This window comes from Cibotium barometz, chromosome 12 (assembly GCF_041138505.1).
Source record: "Cibotium barometz isolate CiBa-2024 chromosome 12, ASM4113850v1, whole genome shotgun sequence".
NCBI lineage: Eukaryota > Viridiplantae > Streptophyta > Polypodiopsida > Cyatheales > Cibotiaceae > Cibotium > Cibotium barometz.
In genome coordinates this window covers 48,713,475-48,734,670 of record NC_141057.1, presented here as the reverse complement: position 1 = coordinate 48,734,670, position 21,196 = coordinate 48,713,475, and the positions used below count along the sequence as shown (strand labels likewise).

At 40.2% G+C, this 21,196-nt stretch overlaps 1 protein-coding gene across 1 annotated transcript; it reads left to right on the top strand.

Moving 5' to 3' along the window:
- The first annotated feature begins 6,252 nt into the window (after positions 1–6,252).
- On the top strand, positions 6,253–11,058 carry LOC147633524 (pentatricopeptide repeat-containing protein At2g39620-like). The gene is made up of 2 exons (XM_086806615.1): positions 6,253–6,509; positions 6,593–11,058. The coding sequence occupies exons 1-2, from the start codon at positions 6,423–6,425 to the stop codon at positions 10,547–10,549; spliced, it is 4,044 nt and encodes a 1,347-aa protein (XP_086662741.1). The 5' UTR covers positions 6,253–6,422; the 3' UTR covers positions 10,550–11,058.
- The last annotated feature ends 10,138 nt before the right edge of the window (positions 11,059–21,196 follow it).

The window sequence follows — 21,196 nt, the reverse complement described above, 5'->3', positions numbered from 1 at the left end:
GATGGTTGGAGTATCAAACCAACTCCGATTTGCAATCTGAAGCTTTAGGGATATGTATCAGATACCTAATGGTTAATTTGAACCCTCAATTGCACCAAAGTACAGTGATTAGCACTGATTAATCACTGATTAGCAAATTAATGCTCTGGTTTGTGTGCAGAAAACAGAGTATGCGGGGAGCTCAGATCTGGTGCCTTCCACTTCAAATGAGCTGAAATGCTTTCAAAGGCATCAATAGCAATGAGTCTAGTAGAGGATTAAGCCAAGAAACACAAGATTTGACCAAATATTGAAAGCTTAATCTCTGTTTTACCAAAGTCACCTGCAGATTTGATGAAGAGCTTGGATCTCACTGTAGACTTGATGAAATTGAATTCTGTCTTCACCAGCTTGTAGAGCATGCTTGAAAACCCCCAGGGCTAAGAGGAATTAGAGCAATTTGATTTGATGAAGTGGGAATTAGTGATTTGCTGCAGAAAAACGTAGCCTGCTAAAACAGCGATTTCTCCCAGCTCCGTTGACGGTTTGCACTTCTTTTTTGATGAGCTTGAAGAGCACTAAGATGGCTATCATGTCCTAGAAGGGTTTGCCCTAATTTTATGTGTGCAAGGAGAGGGAGCTCCTCCACTGGCTGGGGGTGAAGGGGAAGATAAAAAACTCACTAAAAATTGATTTTTTTTGCTAATTATCTTACTAATCCTCATTAATTAACTAATGGGCTCATAAATCTGGTTGATTCTAGGCATGGCTCTGATACCATGTTGAAATTTGAGCAAAATGATGAGCTATGGTGGATCAAACACTAGAATCAACATGATTAACAAAGTGATTAAGAAATAATTAAGATGTAATTAGTGAATAATTAACAAATAGATTAATGTAGGCATGGATACTCAAAAACCAGCAAATTCTCATTAGGGCTATGCCTCAATTTATAGAGTTTACATCAAGCATCTAATCCCATTGATTTCTCCATGATTCACTCCCTGAATATCTCCACCTCTTGCCTGATTCTCTCCACCTCTTCTCTTTTCCCTGAATATCTCCCAGAATATCTCCACACTCCTAAATTCCCTCATGCTACCCATTATTCTCTCCCAGTAGATTCTTCTAACCTTTTCACAGGTTCTTTCACAATTACATCTCCTCTTTTACAGCCTCTATCCAAGAGCTTGTTCCCACACACACCCTTTTCACTTGTATATTTCAACAAAATTGAGGAAGAGAAATCTACTCTATTCAAAGGATATCATGGAGCGGCTGTCTACTAAGTTGCACTCTAAAAAAGGGATAAGGAACAAAATCTGGCTGATTGAACATGGCAACATTGCACATTTGCCATATTGTCCAAACTGCCCAAAATCTAACCTAAGAAAAGAACGTAGCGTTATCCTGTAATCCCAGATTGCCCACGCCAAAAAGGTGGCTAGTGATTCTTGACTACTCGGCTTCCTTAACATGTACATAAAGCACTACATAAAGATGCTAAGTGCAAAGCCTAAAATCTAAAATACTTGTTGCTACTCAAAAGATTAAGCTATTCACTAGTACAAGTGCAATTAGACAAACAAACAAATCCAACTATGGGGTGCATAAACTGTAAATAGAGTTATGTAGATACGTATACAATAGCCACTCAAAATGAGAACTTCAAATCTTAAACATTTCTATTATGGAGACATAGGATTTCTAGTTACAAATTTGTATATGAATGAGAGAGAGAGAGAGAGAGAGAGAGAGAGAGAGAGAGAGAGAGAGAGAGAGAGAGAGAGATCATACTTATGCATTTTATAGGTGTAAATTTGGAACCATTGAATTAAAGCAATGAATTTCTCCTCTTTCAAGCTTTCCACTCCTCTTTGTTGCACTTTTAATTTGCATATGTAGCTTCAAAATCTGCCCCTTATTGGATCTTTAATTTCTCTTTCACCCAATTTGATTCAAGCTATGTGTCATTTAGCCTTTCATTGATCAACTCCTTAGCTTTTTAAAAATCATTCCATGTTGTTTGCAGCCTTTCCACATACTTGTGTTGCTGTGTGTTTGTTATATTGTCAGTTTTTGATATCTTTTGCTATTCAATGGTCATTACAGACCTCGTGCCACCATTCCCCCCCCTAATATTGGCTCCTTGTGGTGGCTCCTGTCACAGCAGCCTAGACATTTCCAAATATGAAAGGGGTCTGGTGGACTCTAGGACATCTAAATATTTGAAAAGTAAAAGCTTTGGGAGTGGGCATCATCCTCGAATACAAAGGATCACACTTGTAAAATTTAGGAGCATTGCTATTTTTCGCCCGACTCTGATGGAAATTCTGTTCACGTCACTACATTTGGAATTGATCAAATACCAAGAGTTGCCACAATATCTATGACAAATGGGCTACCAGCTAGGATTTTTTTAAAGGTAAAGATTATGGGAGGACCCATCTTTTAGATTGGGATATATGGCAAGAGAATGGATCAAAGTGAGACAAGTGGCCTCACACTTATCCCTTCAGCTATTGTGTGGCTCTCACAATTATCCCTTCAGCTATTGTGTGGCTCTCCACTTGTTCATTATAGCCTTCATTTTCCATTTTTTACTTATGGGAGCCCTAAATCTATAAATTGGAGCCCTCTCTCTTCATTAAAGGAGGTTCTCTTACTACATACTAGCCTCTACTATGATGGTTGCTCACATTCTTGTGTACAACACTTTATGGAGTGTTCCTACACTCCTTCACTCCCCTCAATAGAAGGTTTCTCTATTTCTATAACCTCGTGATGGTTGTAGTTAGCGAGTTGTATCGACGGCTAATTTATGTACTATACTGGCTGCATTAAGTGATGTACCAATTGATTTGAGAGTTGTATCTTTTGTACCAGCCCATGTACTTGTTGTGCCGGTTGAATGGAGGATTGTATTGACTGATTTGAGAGTTGTACTAGCCCATGTACTTGCTGTACCAATTGAATGGAGGGTTGTATCGATTGAATGGAGGGTTGTATCAATTAAATGGAGGGCTATACCTACTGTACTAGCCCATGTACTTGTTGTACCTAATGAATGCTGAATGGAGGATTGTCCTGGCTGATTTGAGAGTTGTACCAACCCATGTACTTGTTGTACCGATTGAATGGAGTATCTTAATTGAATGGAGAGTGATACCTATTGTACCAGCCCATGTACTTATTGTACTCACTGAATGGAGGAAGGTTGTACTTGCTGAATGTGGAGAGCTACCAGCTATATTAGCTCTATTTGATGAAGACCCATGGTTTTTGGGAAAGAATTAGTACCCACATGAAGGTATATGGATTATATTGTTGGCTCAGTATTTCTATTGTCTGTGTATGGCTAGATTCTATGGTTGCCTTGTGATGGGTTGTGTTATGGTTTGTATGTGGATAATCTAGTAAAAACCCAAATCTGGGTGAGCCCCCAAAGCTCGTACAGAAGAAATACTCCTCCGTAATAAAATTACCCAAGGGGGCATTGGCCCATTTTGGCCCTAGTGTAGTGTCACATGTGCAAACTCCATTTTCAGCATTATGGATGTTTTGTCTAGCTTTTATATTTTATGCAAAGTGATGATAGATATGTGTTAAGGCCATGGCCATGGTCTAAGTGTTTGATTGCATTAATAGTCATAAGTGTGTTAAGGCCATGGCCATGGTCTAAGTGTTTGATTGCATTAATAGTCATAAGTGTTTTGTAAAACCCCCTTGTGTGCCATGCTCGAGAAGTTACATAGCTGAACCAGAGCTAACGTTCACGATGTTCATGGGTGACCATTCCATATTTATATCACTGGCGTGTTTGGCAGCTGACACGACGGACCTTCGCCAGTGATTCTATAGCTGGACTACACCTACATAGTCCACCCACCGAGTTATGGCATACTAATCTTGCAAACTCACCTATTTAGCATGTTCACATTATACTTGCTCTGGTATTTTCTTCTATATTGATATGTGTTGAGATGTCAAGCTTAACCAGAGCTAACGTTCACGACATTCATGGGTGACCATTCCATATTTATATCACTGGCGTGTTTGGTAGCTGACACGACGGATCTTCGCCAATGATTCTATAGCTGGACTACACCTACATAGTCCACCCACCCAGTTATGGCATACTAATCTTGCAAACTCACCTGTTTAGCATGTTCACATTATGGACGGCTTGTACATAATACTTTAGTACTTATGTTGGGTTTTCACTTAGCTCTTGTAGCCTTCTTTTGAGAGTAAGAAGAAGAAGATTTCAGCCTTCCATGTGTGTGTGTGTTCTCCATTATTGTGTGAGTGTGTGTGTGCGTGCAAGATCTCAAGCTGCTCTCTCTCCTCCCCCCAACCTTTTCATAGTATTAGAGCCTGGTTTAAGCTAAGGAGTTAAGCGGCAAGAAAAGGAAGCTACAAAGGCAAAGGAAGTGGCACATGGGTAAGAGCATCATCATCTCTTCCTCTTCTTGTTTAGGTAGGACATTCCTTGGCCAGGAGCTATAATGTACACATCTCCAATTAAGGATCTATCTTCTTCGTAGACATGGAGGTGCCTGTAAGGTGCGCAATACTTTGTATTAACTTGTAAGGTGCATTATTTTGTATTGCAGTTTTGCAACCAGAATTGAGTTTCGGTCTCTATTCCGTCATAGCAAGGTGTTTTCGAGCAGTTCCATGGAGAAATGTCTGCTTGAAACTAGTTATTGCAGTGGAGAAGTGGATTTTGTGAGTGTAGATAGTGTTTACACATGTATTGTTGATCTTGGATGTATGTACATGTACTTTGGTCGCATCTAGTGACATACAAGTGGTGTAGAAGTACTGCTATAGGCCGTCACACAAGATACTGTCGTGTTATAGGTTGCATATAGAAGTTGTCTGTTTGCATCTTTCTGATTGTTGTTGTAAGCAAACATGTCTGACGGACTTAATCAGATTGTTAGTGAGAAGTTGGATAAGAACAACTTCCATGCTTGGAAGTTTAGAATGACGAATTTTCTGATGGGAAAAGAATTTTAGGACTATGTTGAAGGAGACAATGAGGAGCCTCTAGAGTTGCCTAAGGAGAATGCCACTCTAATAGATGTAAAGACATTCAAGGAGTAGAACCAAGGTGCAAGGAAAGTCATGTATTAGCTTTCAATCAATCACAGACACAATGATAGGACACATACAGGATACCAACACTCCAATGATTGCATCGTACAACCTGATGCAAATGTTCTAGACCAACACAAAGGCAAAGAAATTGTAACTAAAACAAGAGTTGCATATTGTGGAGAAGAAAAGCATGTCTATCAATGAGTATGCTTTAAAGATCAAGGGCATTGTTGAATCCCTTGGGTCTATCAATGTATCGGCGGCCGGTGAAAGATGATGATATGGTGAGCGTCTATCTAAATGGGCTTGGCAAAGAGTACAAGCCATTCAAGACCTCTATTGTAGTCTGGGAGAATGTTCCCAACTTTTGGGACTTAGTGTCTATGCTAATCACATAGATGAAAAGTCTATGGGTGAGAACTCTTCTTCACAAAGCAAGAACACAATAAAACAGGCCTTCTACTCCAATTCAAGTAGAGGCAGAGATATAGGTCGTGGTTAAGGCCAAGATGGTGGCCGACATGGAAACCGCAATTATGGACGATGACAATCTAATAATTTGCACAAGCAGTAGCAACAACAATACATAGGTGGAAGAGACTAGTCTCAAGGTAGAGGGAGCCAAAGCGACCGTGGCAAGTGGATAGATAATAATTAGAAATAAGTTCCAGAGATTGCTATTATTGTGGCAAACGAGGTCATTTTTCTACAGAATGTCTTGTGAGAAGCAGAGTGACATGAAGAAAGGGAAATTTATGAAAGACCCTGCAATAATGCAAGAAAGAAGGCACTTACTCGTATGTCACCATTGGTAAAACACATAGCAGCAACACAACATCGCATCATGGAGCAGGGGAAGACTGAGCCGAGAGAGGGAAAAGGAGGGCAGCTGCCCGTTGAATCTCTCTTGAAGATGATCGAAGGCTGGGAGAGAAGCTCGGCTGGCTGAAGGAATTTGCCTTGAATTCCTCCAACCGTTCGGCACATGCACGATTTCCTTTTTTTGGTTGCCACATCACCCAATGCCCCTGCAATGTCACTTTTGGCCGGCTGGTTCCTCCCATGTGGGAAGCGCAAGAGCTCCCATGTGGGAAGCGCAAGAGAGACAGACATAGATTGCATGATACTCCATGTTATGATAGAACTACCCAAGTACATGCTTTTATAGGCATCAAGCCTAGAGGACATGAGTTCGAGAGAGACAGACATTTTCTCTTTCTCTCTCTTAGATGTAGAGCTCCCCCCCACGTAGACGTACGGCAATTATACAACGCATGCATGGTCCTACAAAACCTGCCCTTCAGCAATAGGTATGCCCCAGGTGGTACGAGGAGATGCAGACATCACGAGCACGGACCGAGCGCTTGTGGAAGGACTATTTGAGGGATCCCTCCCATTGGCGGGACAATCGAAAGAGCAAAGTAAGTTGCTTTCTTGCTTTTAATAAGCCAAGATGCTCTCCTGATCAGTTACTCGCCCCCCTCTGTCCTGTTGCTTGTTACAGACAAAACGAACGACCCCAGATTTCATGCATTATCTTACTCAGGAGTCGCTGTGGATGGACAGCTCCTACAAGCCAAGTTGGGTTCAAGACAGGCTACGGCAAGAGGCTAAGGCAGGAGAAGAAGAAGTGAAGCACAGTCCTGGCTGTGGTTGGAGAGAGGACCCTTCCTTGGAAAAAGGGGTGCTGCCCCAGCCTTCCGTTGAGGACATAGCACACCTCTTGTACAAGTGCAGGAAGAAGCGAGACCAAGCGCTTGCTCTGCAGTTACACGCGTACATGCTCGAAAGTGGGCTGGAAGGTCACAGATCACTGGGGAACTACCTCGTCTTGATGTTGGTGGAAGTAGGAAGCATGCATGATGCCCAGCAGGTTTTTGACAAATTGCTTCATCAGAATGAGTGGTCGTGGAATGCCCTCATTAGTGGTTATATCAAATATGGGAAGCCACAGAAAGCTTTCGCTCTGTATGAAACAATGCAAAAGGATGATTCTGCACATCTAAGTGGGCATACTGTTGTGGATGTATTGAAGGCTTGTACAAAGCTGAAAGACCTCGAAAGAGGCCTCAAAATACACGCCGAGGTTGCCAGAACAGGCTTGCTCGCACAAGACCTTTTTGTCGGCAGTGCTGTGGTTGATATGTATGCCAAATGTGGCTCGCTTACCAAAGCACAACAAGTGTTTGACAAGCTTCCAGTTCGAGATGTCGTCTCATGGACTGCACTTATTGGAGGATATGCTGAACATGGGCATGGTGAAGAAGCACTCAAGTGTTTTGGACAGATGCAACTAGAGGGTGTCACCCCAAATGCTGTCACGTTTGTTTGCAGCTTGAAAGCTTGTGGCAGTATAGGTGCCATCGACAAGGGCCAAGAAATACATGCTGACATTGAAACAAAGGGACTGCTGGAAAGAGACGTCTTTGTTGGCAGCGCCTTGGTCGATATGTATGCTAAATGTGGCTTGCTTGCCATAGCTCAACAAGTGTGTGACAAACTTTCAGTTCGAAATGTGGTCATGTGGAATGCATTAATCGCAGGATATGCTGAACATGGGCATGGTGAGCACGCACTCAAGTGTTTTGAACAGATGCATTTGGAGGGTGTCCTCCCTGATGCTGTCACATTTGTTTGCAGCTTGAAAGCTTGTGGCAGCATAGGAGCCACTGAAAAGGGCCAAGAAATACATGCTGAGATTGAAAAAAAGGGGTTGCTGGAAAGTGACCTTGTTGTTGGCAACACCTTGGTTGATATGTATGCCAAATGTGGCTTGCTTGCCATAGCACAGCAAGTGTTTGACAAGCTTCCAGTTAGAGACGTCGTCTCATGGACGGTACTAGTCAGAGGATATGCTGAACATGGACATAGCAAGGAAGCAATCGAGTGTTTTGAACAGATGCAACTCGAGGGTGTCTCCCCAAATTCTGTCACTCTTGTTTGCAGCTTGAAAGCTTGTGGCAACATAGGAGCTATAGACAAGGGTGGAGAAATACATGATGAAATTGAAAGACGGGGGTTGTTGGAAAGAGACCTTGTTGTTGGCAACACCTTGGTTGATATGTATGCCAAATGTGGCTTGCTTGCAAAAGCACAGCAAGTGTTTGACAAACTTCCAGTTCGAAATGTAGTGTCGTGGAATGCATTAATTGCCGGGTATGCTGAACATGGGCATGGTGAGGAAGCACTCCGGTATTTTGAACAGATGCACCTTGAGGGTGTCTCCCCGACTGCTGTCACATTGGTTTGTAGCTTGAAAGCTTGTGGCAGCATAGGAGCCACAGACAAGGGTGGAGAAATACATGCTGAGATTGAAACAAAGGGTTTGCTGGAAAGTGACCTTGTTATAGGCAATGCCTTGGTCGATATGTATGCCAAATGTGGCTCGCTTGCAATAGCACAGCTAGTGTTTGACAAGCTTCCAGTTAGAGACATTGTCACATGGACTGCACTGATTGCAGGATACGCCGAACATGGGTGTGGTGAGGAAGCACTCAAATGTTTTGAACAGATGCAAGTTGAGGGTGTCTCCCCGGATGTTGTCACGTTTGTTTGCAGTCTGAAAGCTTGTGGTAACGTAGGAGACATATACAAGGGTGGAGAAATACATGCTGAGATTGAAAGACAAGACTTACTGGAAAGAGACCTTGTTGTTGGCAGCACCTTGGTTGATATGTATGCTAAATGTGGCTCACTTGCAAAAGCACAAGAAGTCTTTGGAAAAATTCCAGTTCGAAACGTGGTCACATGGAATGCATTAATTTCAGGATATGCTGAACATGGGCCTAGTGAGGAAGCAATCAAGTGTTTTGAACGGATGCAACTTGAGGGTGTCTCCCCAGATGCTGTCACATTTGTTTGCAGCTTGAAAGCTTGTGGCAGCACAGGAGCCGTGGACAAGGGTCGAGAAATACATGCTGAGGTTGAGAGAAAGGGGTTACTTGAAAGAGACCCTGTGGTTGGCAACACCTTGGTTGATATGTACGCTAAATGTGGCTCTCTTACCATGGCACAGCAAGTGTTTGACAAGCTTCCCGTTCGAAATGTTGTCTCATGGACCACACTAATTGCAGGATATGCTGAACATGGGCATGGGGAGGAAGCACTTAAGTGTTTTGAACAGATGCAACTCGTGGGTGTCTCCCCTGATGATCTTACATTTATTTGCAGCTTGAAAGCTTGTTGCAGCATAGGAGCAACAGGAAAGGGTGGAGAAATACATGCTGAGATTGAAAGAAAGGGGCTTTTGGAAAAAGACCTTGTTGTTGGCAATACCTTGGTTGATATGTATGCCAAATGTGGCTTGCTTGCAAAAGCACAGCATGTGTTTGACAAGCTTCCAGTTCGAAATGTTGTCTCTTGGAATGCATTAATTGCAGGATATGCTGAACATGATCATGGTGAGGAAGCAATCAAGTGTTTTGAACAGATGCAAGTTGAGGGTGTCTCCCCGGATGCTGTCACATTTCTTTGCAGCTTGAAAGCTTGTGGCAGCATAGGAGCCACTGGTAAGGGCCAAGAAATACATGCTGAGATTGAACGACAGGGGTTGCTTGAAAGAGACCTTTTTGTTGGCAGCACATTGGTTGATATGTATGCTAAATGTGGCTCACTTGCTAAAGCACAGCAAGTGTTTGACAATCTTCCAGTTCGAGATGTTGTCTCGTGGAATGCACTCATGGTAGCATATGCCAAACATGGGCATGGCGAGGATGCACTCAAGTGTATTCAACAGATGCAACTTGAGGGTGTCTCCCCGAGTGCTGTCACGTTTGTTTGCAGCTTGAAAGCTTGTTGCAGCATAGGAGCCACAGACAAGGGCGGAGAAATACATGCTGAGATCGAAAGACGGGGGTTGTTGGAAAGAGACCTTGTTGTTGGCAACACCTTGGTTGATATGTATGCCAAATGTGGCTCGCTTGCCAAAGCACAGGAAGTGTTTGACAAACTTCCAGTTCGAGGTGTAGTCTCATGGACTGCACTAATGGCAGGATATGCCCAGCTTGGAGAAAGTGAAAATGTTCTTGATATCTTTGACAGAATGCTAGGAGAAGGTATAAAGCCAGATCCAGTCAGCTTCGTTGTCGTTCTCAATGCATGCAGTCGCACAGGTCTATTTAATAAGTGCCAGACATACTTTGAGGCCATGAGCAAAGACTACGGCATAGTTCCAAGCCTTGAGCACCACGCTTGCATGGTTGGTCTCCTCGGCCGTGCAGGTCAGTTAGACAACGCAGTAGCAATGATCAAGAAGATGCCGTTTTCTCCTAATCTTGTGGTGTGGCAAACTGTGTTGGGTGCTTGTAGAAATTGGGGAAATGTAGAGCTTGGAAGAAGGGCCTTTGAACACGCAGTGCGTTTGGATGAAAAGGATGCTGTAGCTTACGTCTTTATGACTCACATCTATGCAGGTGCTGATTCACAGCAGGAAGCAAACAAGGTTGAGGCTACAAAACTGTAAAGGCAGGTATGGAAGGGGCCGGGACATTGTTGGCAGAACGATGACACTCTCTGAATCAGGTGGAGATAATAGACATGTTCTAAATCTCTAGGATTGCCATAATGCCATTTGAACAGGACAATAATATCCAAGAATCATTGAAGTATACTTGTCCAAGATGCATCATGCAATACATGTTCATGTTGAAATGGGAGGAAAGTGTATTTATGGCGACTGGCGATGATGTCAATGCAACTGCAGTAACCATAGCTTCTTTTACTAGAAATATTTATGCCAGAATGATGGAGAGACTGTTGCTAGCAGGCAAACCTGAAAAGAATTGGCAACCAAGGATGCCAACTCGACCATGAACTCCAGAACAATTGCCCCTAGAGCGGAGCAAAAGCCGACTCCCAACCCAACCAGGAATCAAGCTCCCCAGATTGGTGCTATTATAACCAACTGGACAAGGCAGGGAAACAGCCACACTAGGTTAGTAAATGAATAAAACAGCATGTGTGCGTGTGTGTGAGAGAGAGAGAGAGAGAGAGAGAGAGAGAGAGAGAGATTCCCTCTTTTGAAAAAAACAGATTTAAATTTTAAATGTTAGAACCAACTTAAGGGGAGGCAGCGTCTGGCTTGTCCTTGGCTTTGGCCTACTCATAAGTGCCTCAGCTTAGCTTGTGGTTAATTCAGTCAACTTGTTTTAAAAATGTAAAATAATATTCCACTGACTCAGATCTTGCCAAGCCTGCCTTGTCCTAATCCTCACAAAGGAATCATTCAAGATTTGGTTGTTGGGAGAGACATTGAAGTGTTCCAAACAGTGGTTGTGACCTATGGCCTAATGAATTCTACTGTAAGAGCAGTCCGTAGTGGCATCCATAAGGCAATGAGGTCTGCCTAGTCTATCCTCACAAAGGAATTATTGAAGATCTGGTTGTTGAGAGAGAGATTCAAGTCATCTGAGCATTGGTTGAGCCATGGTCTAATGAATTTTACATTTAAGAGCACTTCACAGTGGCTTACACATGTAGTAGACCCCTGAACAATTAAGGCAGTGGTTGATCCAGTTGACTATGGATGGATCCTGTCTTTTGGTGTTGATCATGGAATCAATGTGAAGAGCAGCTCTTCTTTTCAGGATGGGTGGCTGGAAATGGGTCAGATGGAGGTGGCTGCATGGATAGAGTGGGTATCACAGAAGAGGAAGATTGTGTCAGAATCTATATCATGATCAGGACTGTACGATCAGCTTCAAACTTGGTGACTCCACTTCTAGTAAGGTTCTAGCATCTTTGACAAGGTCAAACATTGGTCAAAGGGTTACAACATCAACTAACTTTGCATTGAAGTGATTATACATTCACCTAGCAGGACTTTGGGCTGATGTGCAGCTTGCATTGTCTATGGGTTTCAAGGCCATGGGACCCACGTAGTTAATGATTAGGAGCTGTAACTTCCCGGGCATGGCACGCAGGGGGGTTTCACAAGACACTTATGGCTATTAATGTAATTAAACACTTAAACCATGGCCACAGCCTTAACACATATCCATCATCACTTTGCATAAAACATAAAAGACATTCACAATGCTGAAAATGGAGCTTGCACATGTGATATTGCACGAGGGCCGGAATGGAGCTTGCACATGTGATGCGGAAAATGGAGCTTGCACATGTGATACTGCACTAGGGCCAGAATGGGCCCCGCCCCCCCTCTTTCCGGTACACAGACTATAGAGATGCCGAGCCAACAATATAATCCATATACCTTCGTGTGGGTACTGATTCTTCCCCAAAAACCACAGGTCTTCATGCAATAGAGTTGATATAGCAGGTACAACTTTCCATTCAGCTAGTATAGCCTTCCTCCATTGAGTTGGTATAGCAAGTACATGGGATGATACAATAGTTACAACTCTCCATTCAGCCAATATGGCCCTCCATTGAGCCGGTACAAGTTCATGGGCTGGTACAACAAGTATAACCTTACAATCCTGAAATCAGTCGGTATAGCCTTCCATTCAGTCGGTACGACAAGTACATGGGTTGGTACAATAGATACAATCCTCAAATCAAGTGGTACATCACTTAATGCAACCGGTATACTAGATAATCAGTTGGTACAGCTTGGGACAACTATCAAGAGGCTATAGAAAATATAGAAACCTTCTATTGAGGGGAGTGAAGAACTCTCCATATAAAGTGTTGTAGACAAGAATGCGAGTAACCATCATAGTAGAGGCTAGTATGGAGGAAGAGAGCCTCCCTTAATGAAGAGAGGGCTCCAATTTATAGATTCGGGGCTCCCGTGAGTAAAATTGGAAAATGGGGCTATAATGACGAGTGGAGAGCCACACAATAGGTGAAGTGACAAGTGTGAGGCCACTTGTCTCACTTTGATCCACTTTCTTGCCACACGTCCCAATCTAAGAGATGGGTCCTCCCATAATCTCTACCTTCAAAATATCCTAGCTGGTAGTCCATTTGTCATAGGTACTTTGACTTTGTATTTGATCAATTCCAGATGTAATGATGCGAATAGAATTTCCATTGGAGTTGGGCCAAAAATAGCGTGATCCTTTGTGTTCCAGGATAATCCCCCATTCCCAAAGCTTGTACTTTTCAAATATTTAGATACCTTGGAGTCCACCAGACCCTTCCATATTGGGAAATATCCAAGCTGGTGACATCCTCCCAAGCTTCTTAAAAGTTGTCTGCAACTTTAAGCTTCAAGCCATACAACTAAGACATGCTCATGTCCCAAATAAATCGGTGAGACAAAAACAATCCCATAAGTCGAGATATCATAATCATGTTCGAAAATAAATGGGCGAGGCAAAGTCCCATACGTCCAGATATCATAATTATAAAATGCATCGAAATTATGCATAGATGTAGAATCTTGGCACACAGTCTCACACCATCTTCTTTATCCTGAGTTTCGCGAGTCTTCAGTAATCCACTTTATCATTCACACTTTAAGAGATGAGAGAGGGAGAGATAGAGACTTGTACACCTTATTGGGTCCCAAATTACCCACTGAAGGCCCCCTCCTATTGCTAGGAGTATTTGCTTTACTTCTTTGAAGAGAATGATTGACTTGGGATTGTAGAAAAGCCAAACACAAGACCTTCGGAAGACTAAGAGTTGGGCTGATTGTACATTGTTGTAGAAGCACCAATGATGACCAATCTCAATGCCAATGCACTCTTCCAAGGGACTGTAGGAAGGGTGCAAATTGTGGTTCAGATATGGGTTGAATCTAGGCTGTGAATATGCAAGGGGAATGAATGAATATGTTGTGTTTGCCTTCACTCGGGAGGATGGAGAAAACGATGAAGTATGTGAATGTTGAAATTTATTGTAGGGCTGAGAAACACAAGTAGACGGAAGCGCTTCTTTCTTAGGTTGATGATGCTGCATTTTATGTTGGCTGAATGTGTGTAGGCTTCAAGCAATGATGCTCCAACTGCTGAATATTGAATTGATGATGGAACTAAACACTTGCTATCTATATGGGCATATAGAGCTCGTTGGTTGGCTACAGAGCTGGTTGACTGCTAAATAAGAGCTCGTTGGTTGGCTACAGAGCTGGTTGACTGCTAAATAAAAGCTACACGACTTGTATAAGATAATAATGATGATAATGATGATTTTAAGGCTAAATAAGCTGGCTGACTTGGCATTAAATGCTACCAACTATATGATAATAATGGATAAATGGTGAAATAATATTCTAAGGCTTTATGCAAGGGTTTACATGCAGATGGGATGAATGCTATGCAATGCAGAATGCTTTCTAATGCAAACCCTAAAGCTTCTATTGACTTCTACATGCACGAATGATTCTCTTGAAGTGGGTTAAGGGACTTGACTGACTGACTGTCACTCTAAGGTTGAGGAATGACCTACGTAGCTCGTGCATGACATATCTCAAACTGGGGATTACAATGGGGCTGCGACATATGACATATTATATCTTAAAGGGTCCTACTATTGTACAATGATGCACTGATGATGAGCCATCTTGTCACCATGCACTACAATGCAAAGTGCATGTGACAATATTCATGTCCCAAAATAAATGGACGAGACGAAAACAGTTTATAAGTCCAGACATCATAATCATGTCCCAAATAAAGGGAACCAAAGAGAGTAATCCATCCCAGTTAAAGGGAGTCATAAGTCCAGATATCATAGTCATGTCCCCAATAAAGGGAGCCAAAGAGAATAATCCATCCTTGTAAAAGGGATCCATAAACATAATCCATAAACCTTGAGATGGATCCAAATCCCTAGGAAAGAAGTCCAGGAATCCATAGACCTATATACCAATAAACTTGTATACCTATATACCATAAACATGTATACCATACTTCATCCATTTGTCCATAAAGAAGCTTCGTAACCAATGGATTTCCATAACCAAAGGATCTTCACAAGGAAACTCCATATCCAAACTCAATTATGCATCGTAAACCACTATATGAAAACGACATACCATATAATGTATAGAAAGAGTGCTCGTGCACAAGTCTCCGTAGTACCCTTCCTCCATCATGTATCATGGACTAGGTGACATGGTATTCCTTGCCAATTGGCCTTATAGGAATACACGTATGTACTTAACCAACCAAGTTCCCATTCATGAAGCTGTACTAAAGGACGTTTCTAGGCAAGTACCCGAAGTACTAGACCCAGTGGAAAGCTAATCCTCCAGGCATTGACATTTTCATGAAAGTACATGAGGTACCAGACTCCAATGGTGGAGAGCCAATCCTCTAGGCGTTTCTTGGCATGTACACAGAGGCCACGCCCTAGTGGAAGGCCATTCCTCCAGGCATTTCTTGGCATGTACACACGGACACAAGTCCCAATGGAAAGCCAAGTTCACCAAATATTTCAGGCAACATCAAGTCCCAACGGAACATCTAATCCAAAACATGACATTCCAAGCATGAACACGTCAAGTCCCAACACAAGATCATGTCCACAGTATCGCATGATAGGCGTTAATCCCATGCATAAGCATAAACCAATAGCCATGAATGCTAGTCCAATGCATACACAGTGAGAAAATAATGTACAACACAATTTCAATGAACTCACCAAAATATGAAGTATTTTGATCATAGTACTACCACACAGTATGACCACTACTGTGTGTTCCATACCATGCAAAATATTGATTTGTAAAGTCGTCAATCCATAGACCCATATTGGCATGGTCAATGGAAAGGAGTTGTCTTACCAAACCATTATCATAACTCTACCACATGCTTCATGTTGGCCACACGTCTTGGAGTAGAGGTGGACTTATAGTTTGTTAACATTTCGGTCGTTGATAGAAAAATCTATAAAAGCATCATATCCATGAGATATCCAAATATTTCTTCTCTATGAACTTGGACATATTCGTCCATAGAAATTGCTTGCGAAGCCCAATGTCTATATAAATCTCATCCAAGAAAGAAATCTCCATAGATAGATCCAAATAATCCATGAACATGGACCATAGTTCAAATAACAATCGCTTCCATATAGTAATGCATCATATCCCATTCGTGGAAGGTCATATAGCAGCCATATAGACCAAGCTCAACAATGCTTTCCTGAAACACACTCAAGAAAACATAACATTTTCTCGTTGTTGCAAAGACACAAGGGTAAGGCATTCAAAAAGCCCATGTAACAATCGTGAAAGAAAGGAATACTTATTTTTTTTGGCTAGTAATATAAAAGATCTTGTTTCTACTTGTTTGGCTTAGAGAGAGAAAATATTCTAGAGAGAGATTATTCAGATTTTGGATATTTTTGGATGAAAAAATATTTCTTTGTATTTAAATAAGTTCTCTCGAAATAGAAGTTCAAAAAGATTTTCAGAAGGTGCATTCGAAATAAATTATAATCTGTTCAAAAGGCCTTATTTTGGGGGGTCTAGATTTTCTGAAAATTTTAAATTAAGGTTTTGAGGGGCCAAGCAGATTCATCCAAATGTGTGGAGGAGATAAATGGAAGAAATAAAGAAAATCCTCCCAAAAATGACTAAATACTCACATAAGATGAAGAGTTGACTAAAGACAAGGTTAATAGTTAAAAAAGAGATTTAAAAAAAATGATGCATTTTGATGCCTCAGTATGGGAAAATTTTTCTCATGAAGGAGGTGCCTATTTCACATGTGTGGGAGAGTTTTAAACTCCCAAATAATGAGATATTTTTATCTCTCCTCTCTCCTGTTTCAACTAGATCCAAAAAGTGAGCTAAATTGACCTAAAAATGGTCAAAAATTGACCAAACTGATCTGGAAAATTCTAGAATCACTTTGCTTGGTTAGAGACTCATTTTTTCCTATAAATAGAAGTCTCTCCCTTTGTTGAAGCTTAATAGTATTTTTGCACTGTTATCCTGCTTCTCCCAAGAGCCAAAAACTGTGAATTTACTTATAATTTATTAGTTTTTGATCTTCCCTCTTCTAAAGATTAGTGGCCACTCTTGTTTCAAATAAGAGTAGATCTCTCAAACCATCAAGTCAAAGGAAAGCTCTCAAATTCTCCTTGTAAGTTGGAGATTCTTCTCTTTTCTATTTTATTTTATGGTTTTTATGATTTTTGTCTTCTCTAAAATGAATATGATGTTATGCCTCATTAAAAAAAGGCATTCCTCTCTCTTCTTTAGTAAATCCAACCATTCTTTATCCTAGATGAATGATTAATGGATAAAATCAAGTTTTTCATAATGTTTCTCTTAAATAAGTAGAAAATATTTACATTAGAATGATTTAAATACTCTTGATGAAATTCTAATTAATTTTAGAAGTTAAAAATTAAAAAATGGTCAGCCATACAAAGGAGGTTATGGCAAAATTTTTTAAAATTGTGTAAAATAAGTTTTATTTTTTTTAATTCAAAAAGAGTAATTTCTATCGTATATGTATTCTTAAAGTGTTATTTTTCATCCTAGGTATAGAAAAATGCATGCTAAAAATATTTTTTTTAAAAAAGTGTTACTTTCTTTAGAATTAAATTCTATGCATAGAAGGAAGCATATTGAAATTGTTATTTTGATTATAAAAGTGTTATTTTCATTATAAATAATTTTTATGCATAAATGGATGCATAAAAAAATTCTTTTATATTAAAAGAGTGATTTTTATTATAAATTATTTGTATGCATAAACATATGCATAAAAGATTTTTTATATATATTAAAAGTGTGATTTTTATCATAAATAGATTTTATGCATAAATTAAGAGAATTTTTTTATTCTAAAAGTGTAATTCTTACTAAATTAGATTTATGCATGGAAAGATGAATAAAGAATTTAATTTAATCTAAAAGTGTTATTCTCATTAATTTTAATTTTATGCATAAATAGATGCATAAAGAATTTTATTTTTATTTCAAGAGTTATTCTTATCAATTTTGATTTTATGCATAAATAGATGCATAAAAAATTTTATTTTTATTTCAAAAGAGTTATTCTTATCAATTTTGATTTTATGCATGAATAGATGCATAAAGAATTTTATTTTTATTTCAAAAGAGTCATTCTTATCAATTTTGATTTTATGCATAGAAAGATGCATAAAGAATTTGATTTTTAATTCAAAAGAGTTATTTTTATCAATTTTGATTTTATGCATAAATAGATGCATAAAGAATTTTACTTTTATTCCAAAAGAGGTATTCTTATCAAATTTGATTTTATGCATAAAAAGATGCATAAAAGATTTATTTTTATTTTAAAAAGTATTATTTTTATTGAAATTGAATTTATGTATAGATAGATGCATAAAAGATTTATTTTTATTTTGAAAGTGTTATTCTCATTAAAATAAAATTTATACATAATAAAATGTATAAAAGGTTTATTTTTAATTCGAAAGTGTTATTTTTCTTAAAATTGAACTTATGCATAAATAGGTGCAAAAAAAAGATTTTTATAAAAGTGTTCTTACGGAAGTTGTCTTTATGCCTAATTAGATGCGTAAAGAATCTTTATATATCAAAAAATTAAAATTTTCTTACATTCTATAAATAGATATGATGAGATGTGATAGGAATCAGATAGATATTAATGGATGGATGAAAGTGATATGAATCAGATAAATATAAATGGATGTATGGATGTATGGATGTATGAATGTGGATGTGAAATTGGATGTATGGATGTAGATGTGAATGTGGATGTATGGATTGGATGTGGATGTGGATGTGGATGTGGATGTAAAAATAGATGTATGGATGTAGATATATGAATGTGGATGTATGGATGTGGATGTGGATGTATGAATGTGGATGTGGATATGGATGTATGGATGTAGATGTGGATGTGAATGTATGGATATGGATGTGGATGTGGATGTATGAATGTGGATGTGAAAATGGATGTATGGATGTAGATGTGGATGTGGATGTATGAATGTGGATGTGTGTCGAATAATGAATGTGAATATGTATGTGAATGGATATGACATCGATATGAGCGAATGGATGAGATGAGATGTCATGTGAATCAGAATATGAATGAATATTATAAGATGTGAATGAATGAGATGTAATGAGAAATGGATGTGATGAGACGTAATGTAGTTTAAGAAAGATAGGAATGAATGTTATGTGAAGTGAATGAATCTGATGTGATGGGATGGAAAATGATGTAACTGGTTAAGAATGGATATGCATATGAATTGGATTTGGGTTAAGTAATATGGATTGATGTGGAACAATCTGGAAAGACGAGAGTTTATTATAGAAACTGTATTTGTGAACTATTTGTAAATGAGTGTTTTATGTCAAGAATGCTGGGAAAGCATTTTGACTATTTTCTTGAGAATGTGGTCGTGGAGATCTACCTGATAAAGTTGCAACAGCTGACGGAGAGTCAACGGAGGACGTCTCGCGTAGCAAGGTCGGTCGAGGTCTTAACCAGCCCTCGGTTAGATTTAAATGGTGAGCTTCTGGTACGGTGGATGAGGGACCAAGGAAGCGGCCTATGAGTGAAGCGCTAGGTGACCTGCGAAGGATCCTAGAGGGTGCTGACCATACGGTGCTTGGGCTCTGGGTCGTCGAAGATACCCACACGTGCGTCGTGGAAGATATTGGAACAAGGAGTAAGAGTTGTTTTCTGAAACCGAGTATGGATCTGGTTGATTGACCTTGCTAATCCTCAACTGATGAGTCCATAGCTCTCTTATATGGATATGTTGGTTGATCTTCAACGAGGATTTCATCTTGATTTTTATAAGTGAATAATTGCCGGGTACTATGAGCTAGGAACTATCGAAAAGGTCCCTGAGTGAACAGGTGGTGAGCATTCTGGTTGTCAATGACGCCATAGATACTTCGATAAAGGAATGATTGGAAATTAAGATTCAACCGGATACTTGGAAGTTTATGATCAGTAACATTATGATTTTATTAAATGACTGATTTAAATACAGTTGAATCTGAAAAAAAGGCAATTTCATATTGGGTGTGTAAGTGGTGTGACTGGAGTTAAATTTGCTTGAAAATCCGGCTAGGGAGCCTGGAAACTCTTTTCCCTGGTATCCGGGACAAAACCTAACCAAATTTTAAATTGGATCCCATCACTACAGTGGTTGGACAGTTGGCTAATCCATGGGACTGATGGATGGGGTTAGGTTGGACTGATGGATCCGTAAATCGAGACTCAATTTCTGTTTAGTTCGATAGATGAAGTAAATTTCGAAAAAAAATTATTCTATGGAAAAGAATCAAGGGCTGTGCCTCTCAATGAGGATCATTATAGAAACTGTATTTGTGAACTGTTTGTAAATGAATGTTTTATGTCAAGAATGCCGGGGAAGCATTTTGACTATCTTGAGAATGTGGTCGTGGAGACCTACCTGATAAAGTTGCAATAGCTGACGGAGAGTCAACGGAGGATGTCTCGCGTAGCAAGGTCTCGGTCGAGGTCTTGACCAGCCTTGGTTAGGTTTAAATGGTGAGCTTCCGGTACGGTGGATGAGGGACCAAGGAAGCGGCCTATGAGTGAAGCGCTAGGTGATCTGCGAAGGATCCTAGAGGGTACTGACCATACGGTACTCGGGCTCTAGGTCGTCGAAGATACCCACATGTACGTCGTGTGGAAGATATTGGAACAAGGAGTAAGTTATTTTCTGAAACCGAGTATGGATCTGGTTGATTTACCTTGCTACTCCTCAACTGAAAATCCGGCTAGGGGGCCTGGGAACTCTTTTCCCTGGTACCCGGGACAAAACCTAACCAAATTCTAAATTGGATCCAATCACTACAGTGGTTGGGCGGTTGGCTAACCCATGGAACCGTAAATCGAGACTCAATTCCTGTTTAGTTCGATACATGAAGTAAATTCCGGACAAAAATTGTTATATGGAAAAGAATCAAGGACTGTGCCTCTCAATGAGGAAAAAAGCATTGGTCTACATGATCCAAGTACAGTCTTTTTTCCTGATCTGACTATGGGACTTAACGGGTTCGGTTAGATGAGCTCAGTTAGTTAAGGCTTTTGACTACGTTAGAAAAGTTATCCTGGTAGAATCGCCCGTGCTTTTCGGCAATGGAAGTTTTTCCAGGTTCGATTTTGGAAAAACCGATGGATTAGTCTCTTGTCCGGATATCCGTGGGTGAGGCCCCGAGTATGGGACCCTGTCCCACGCA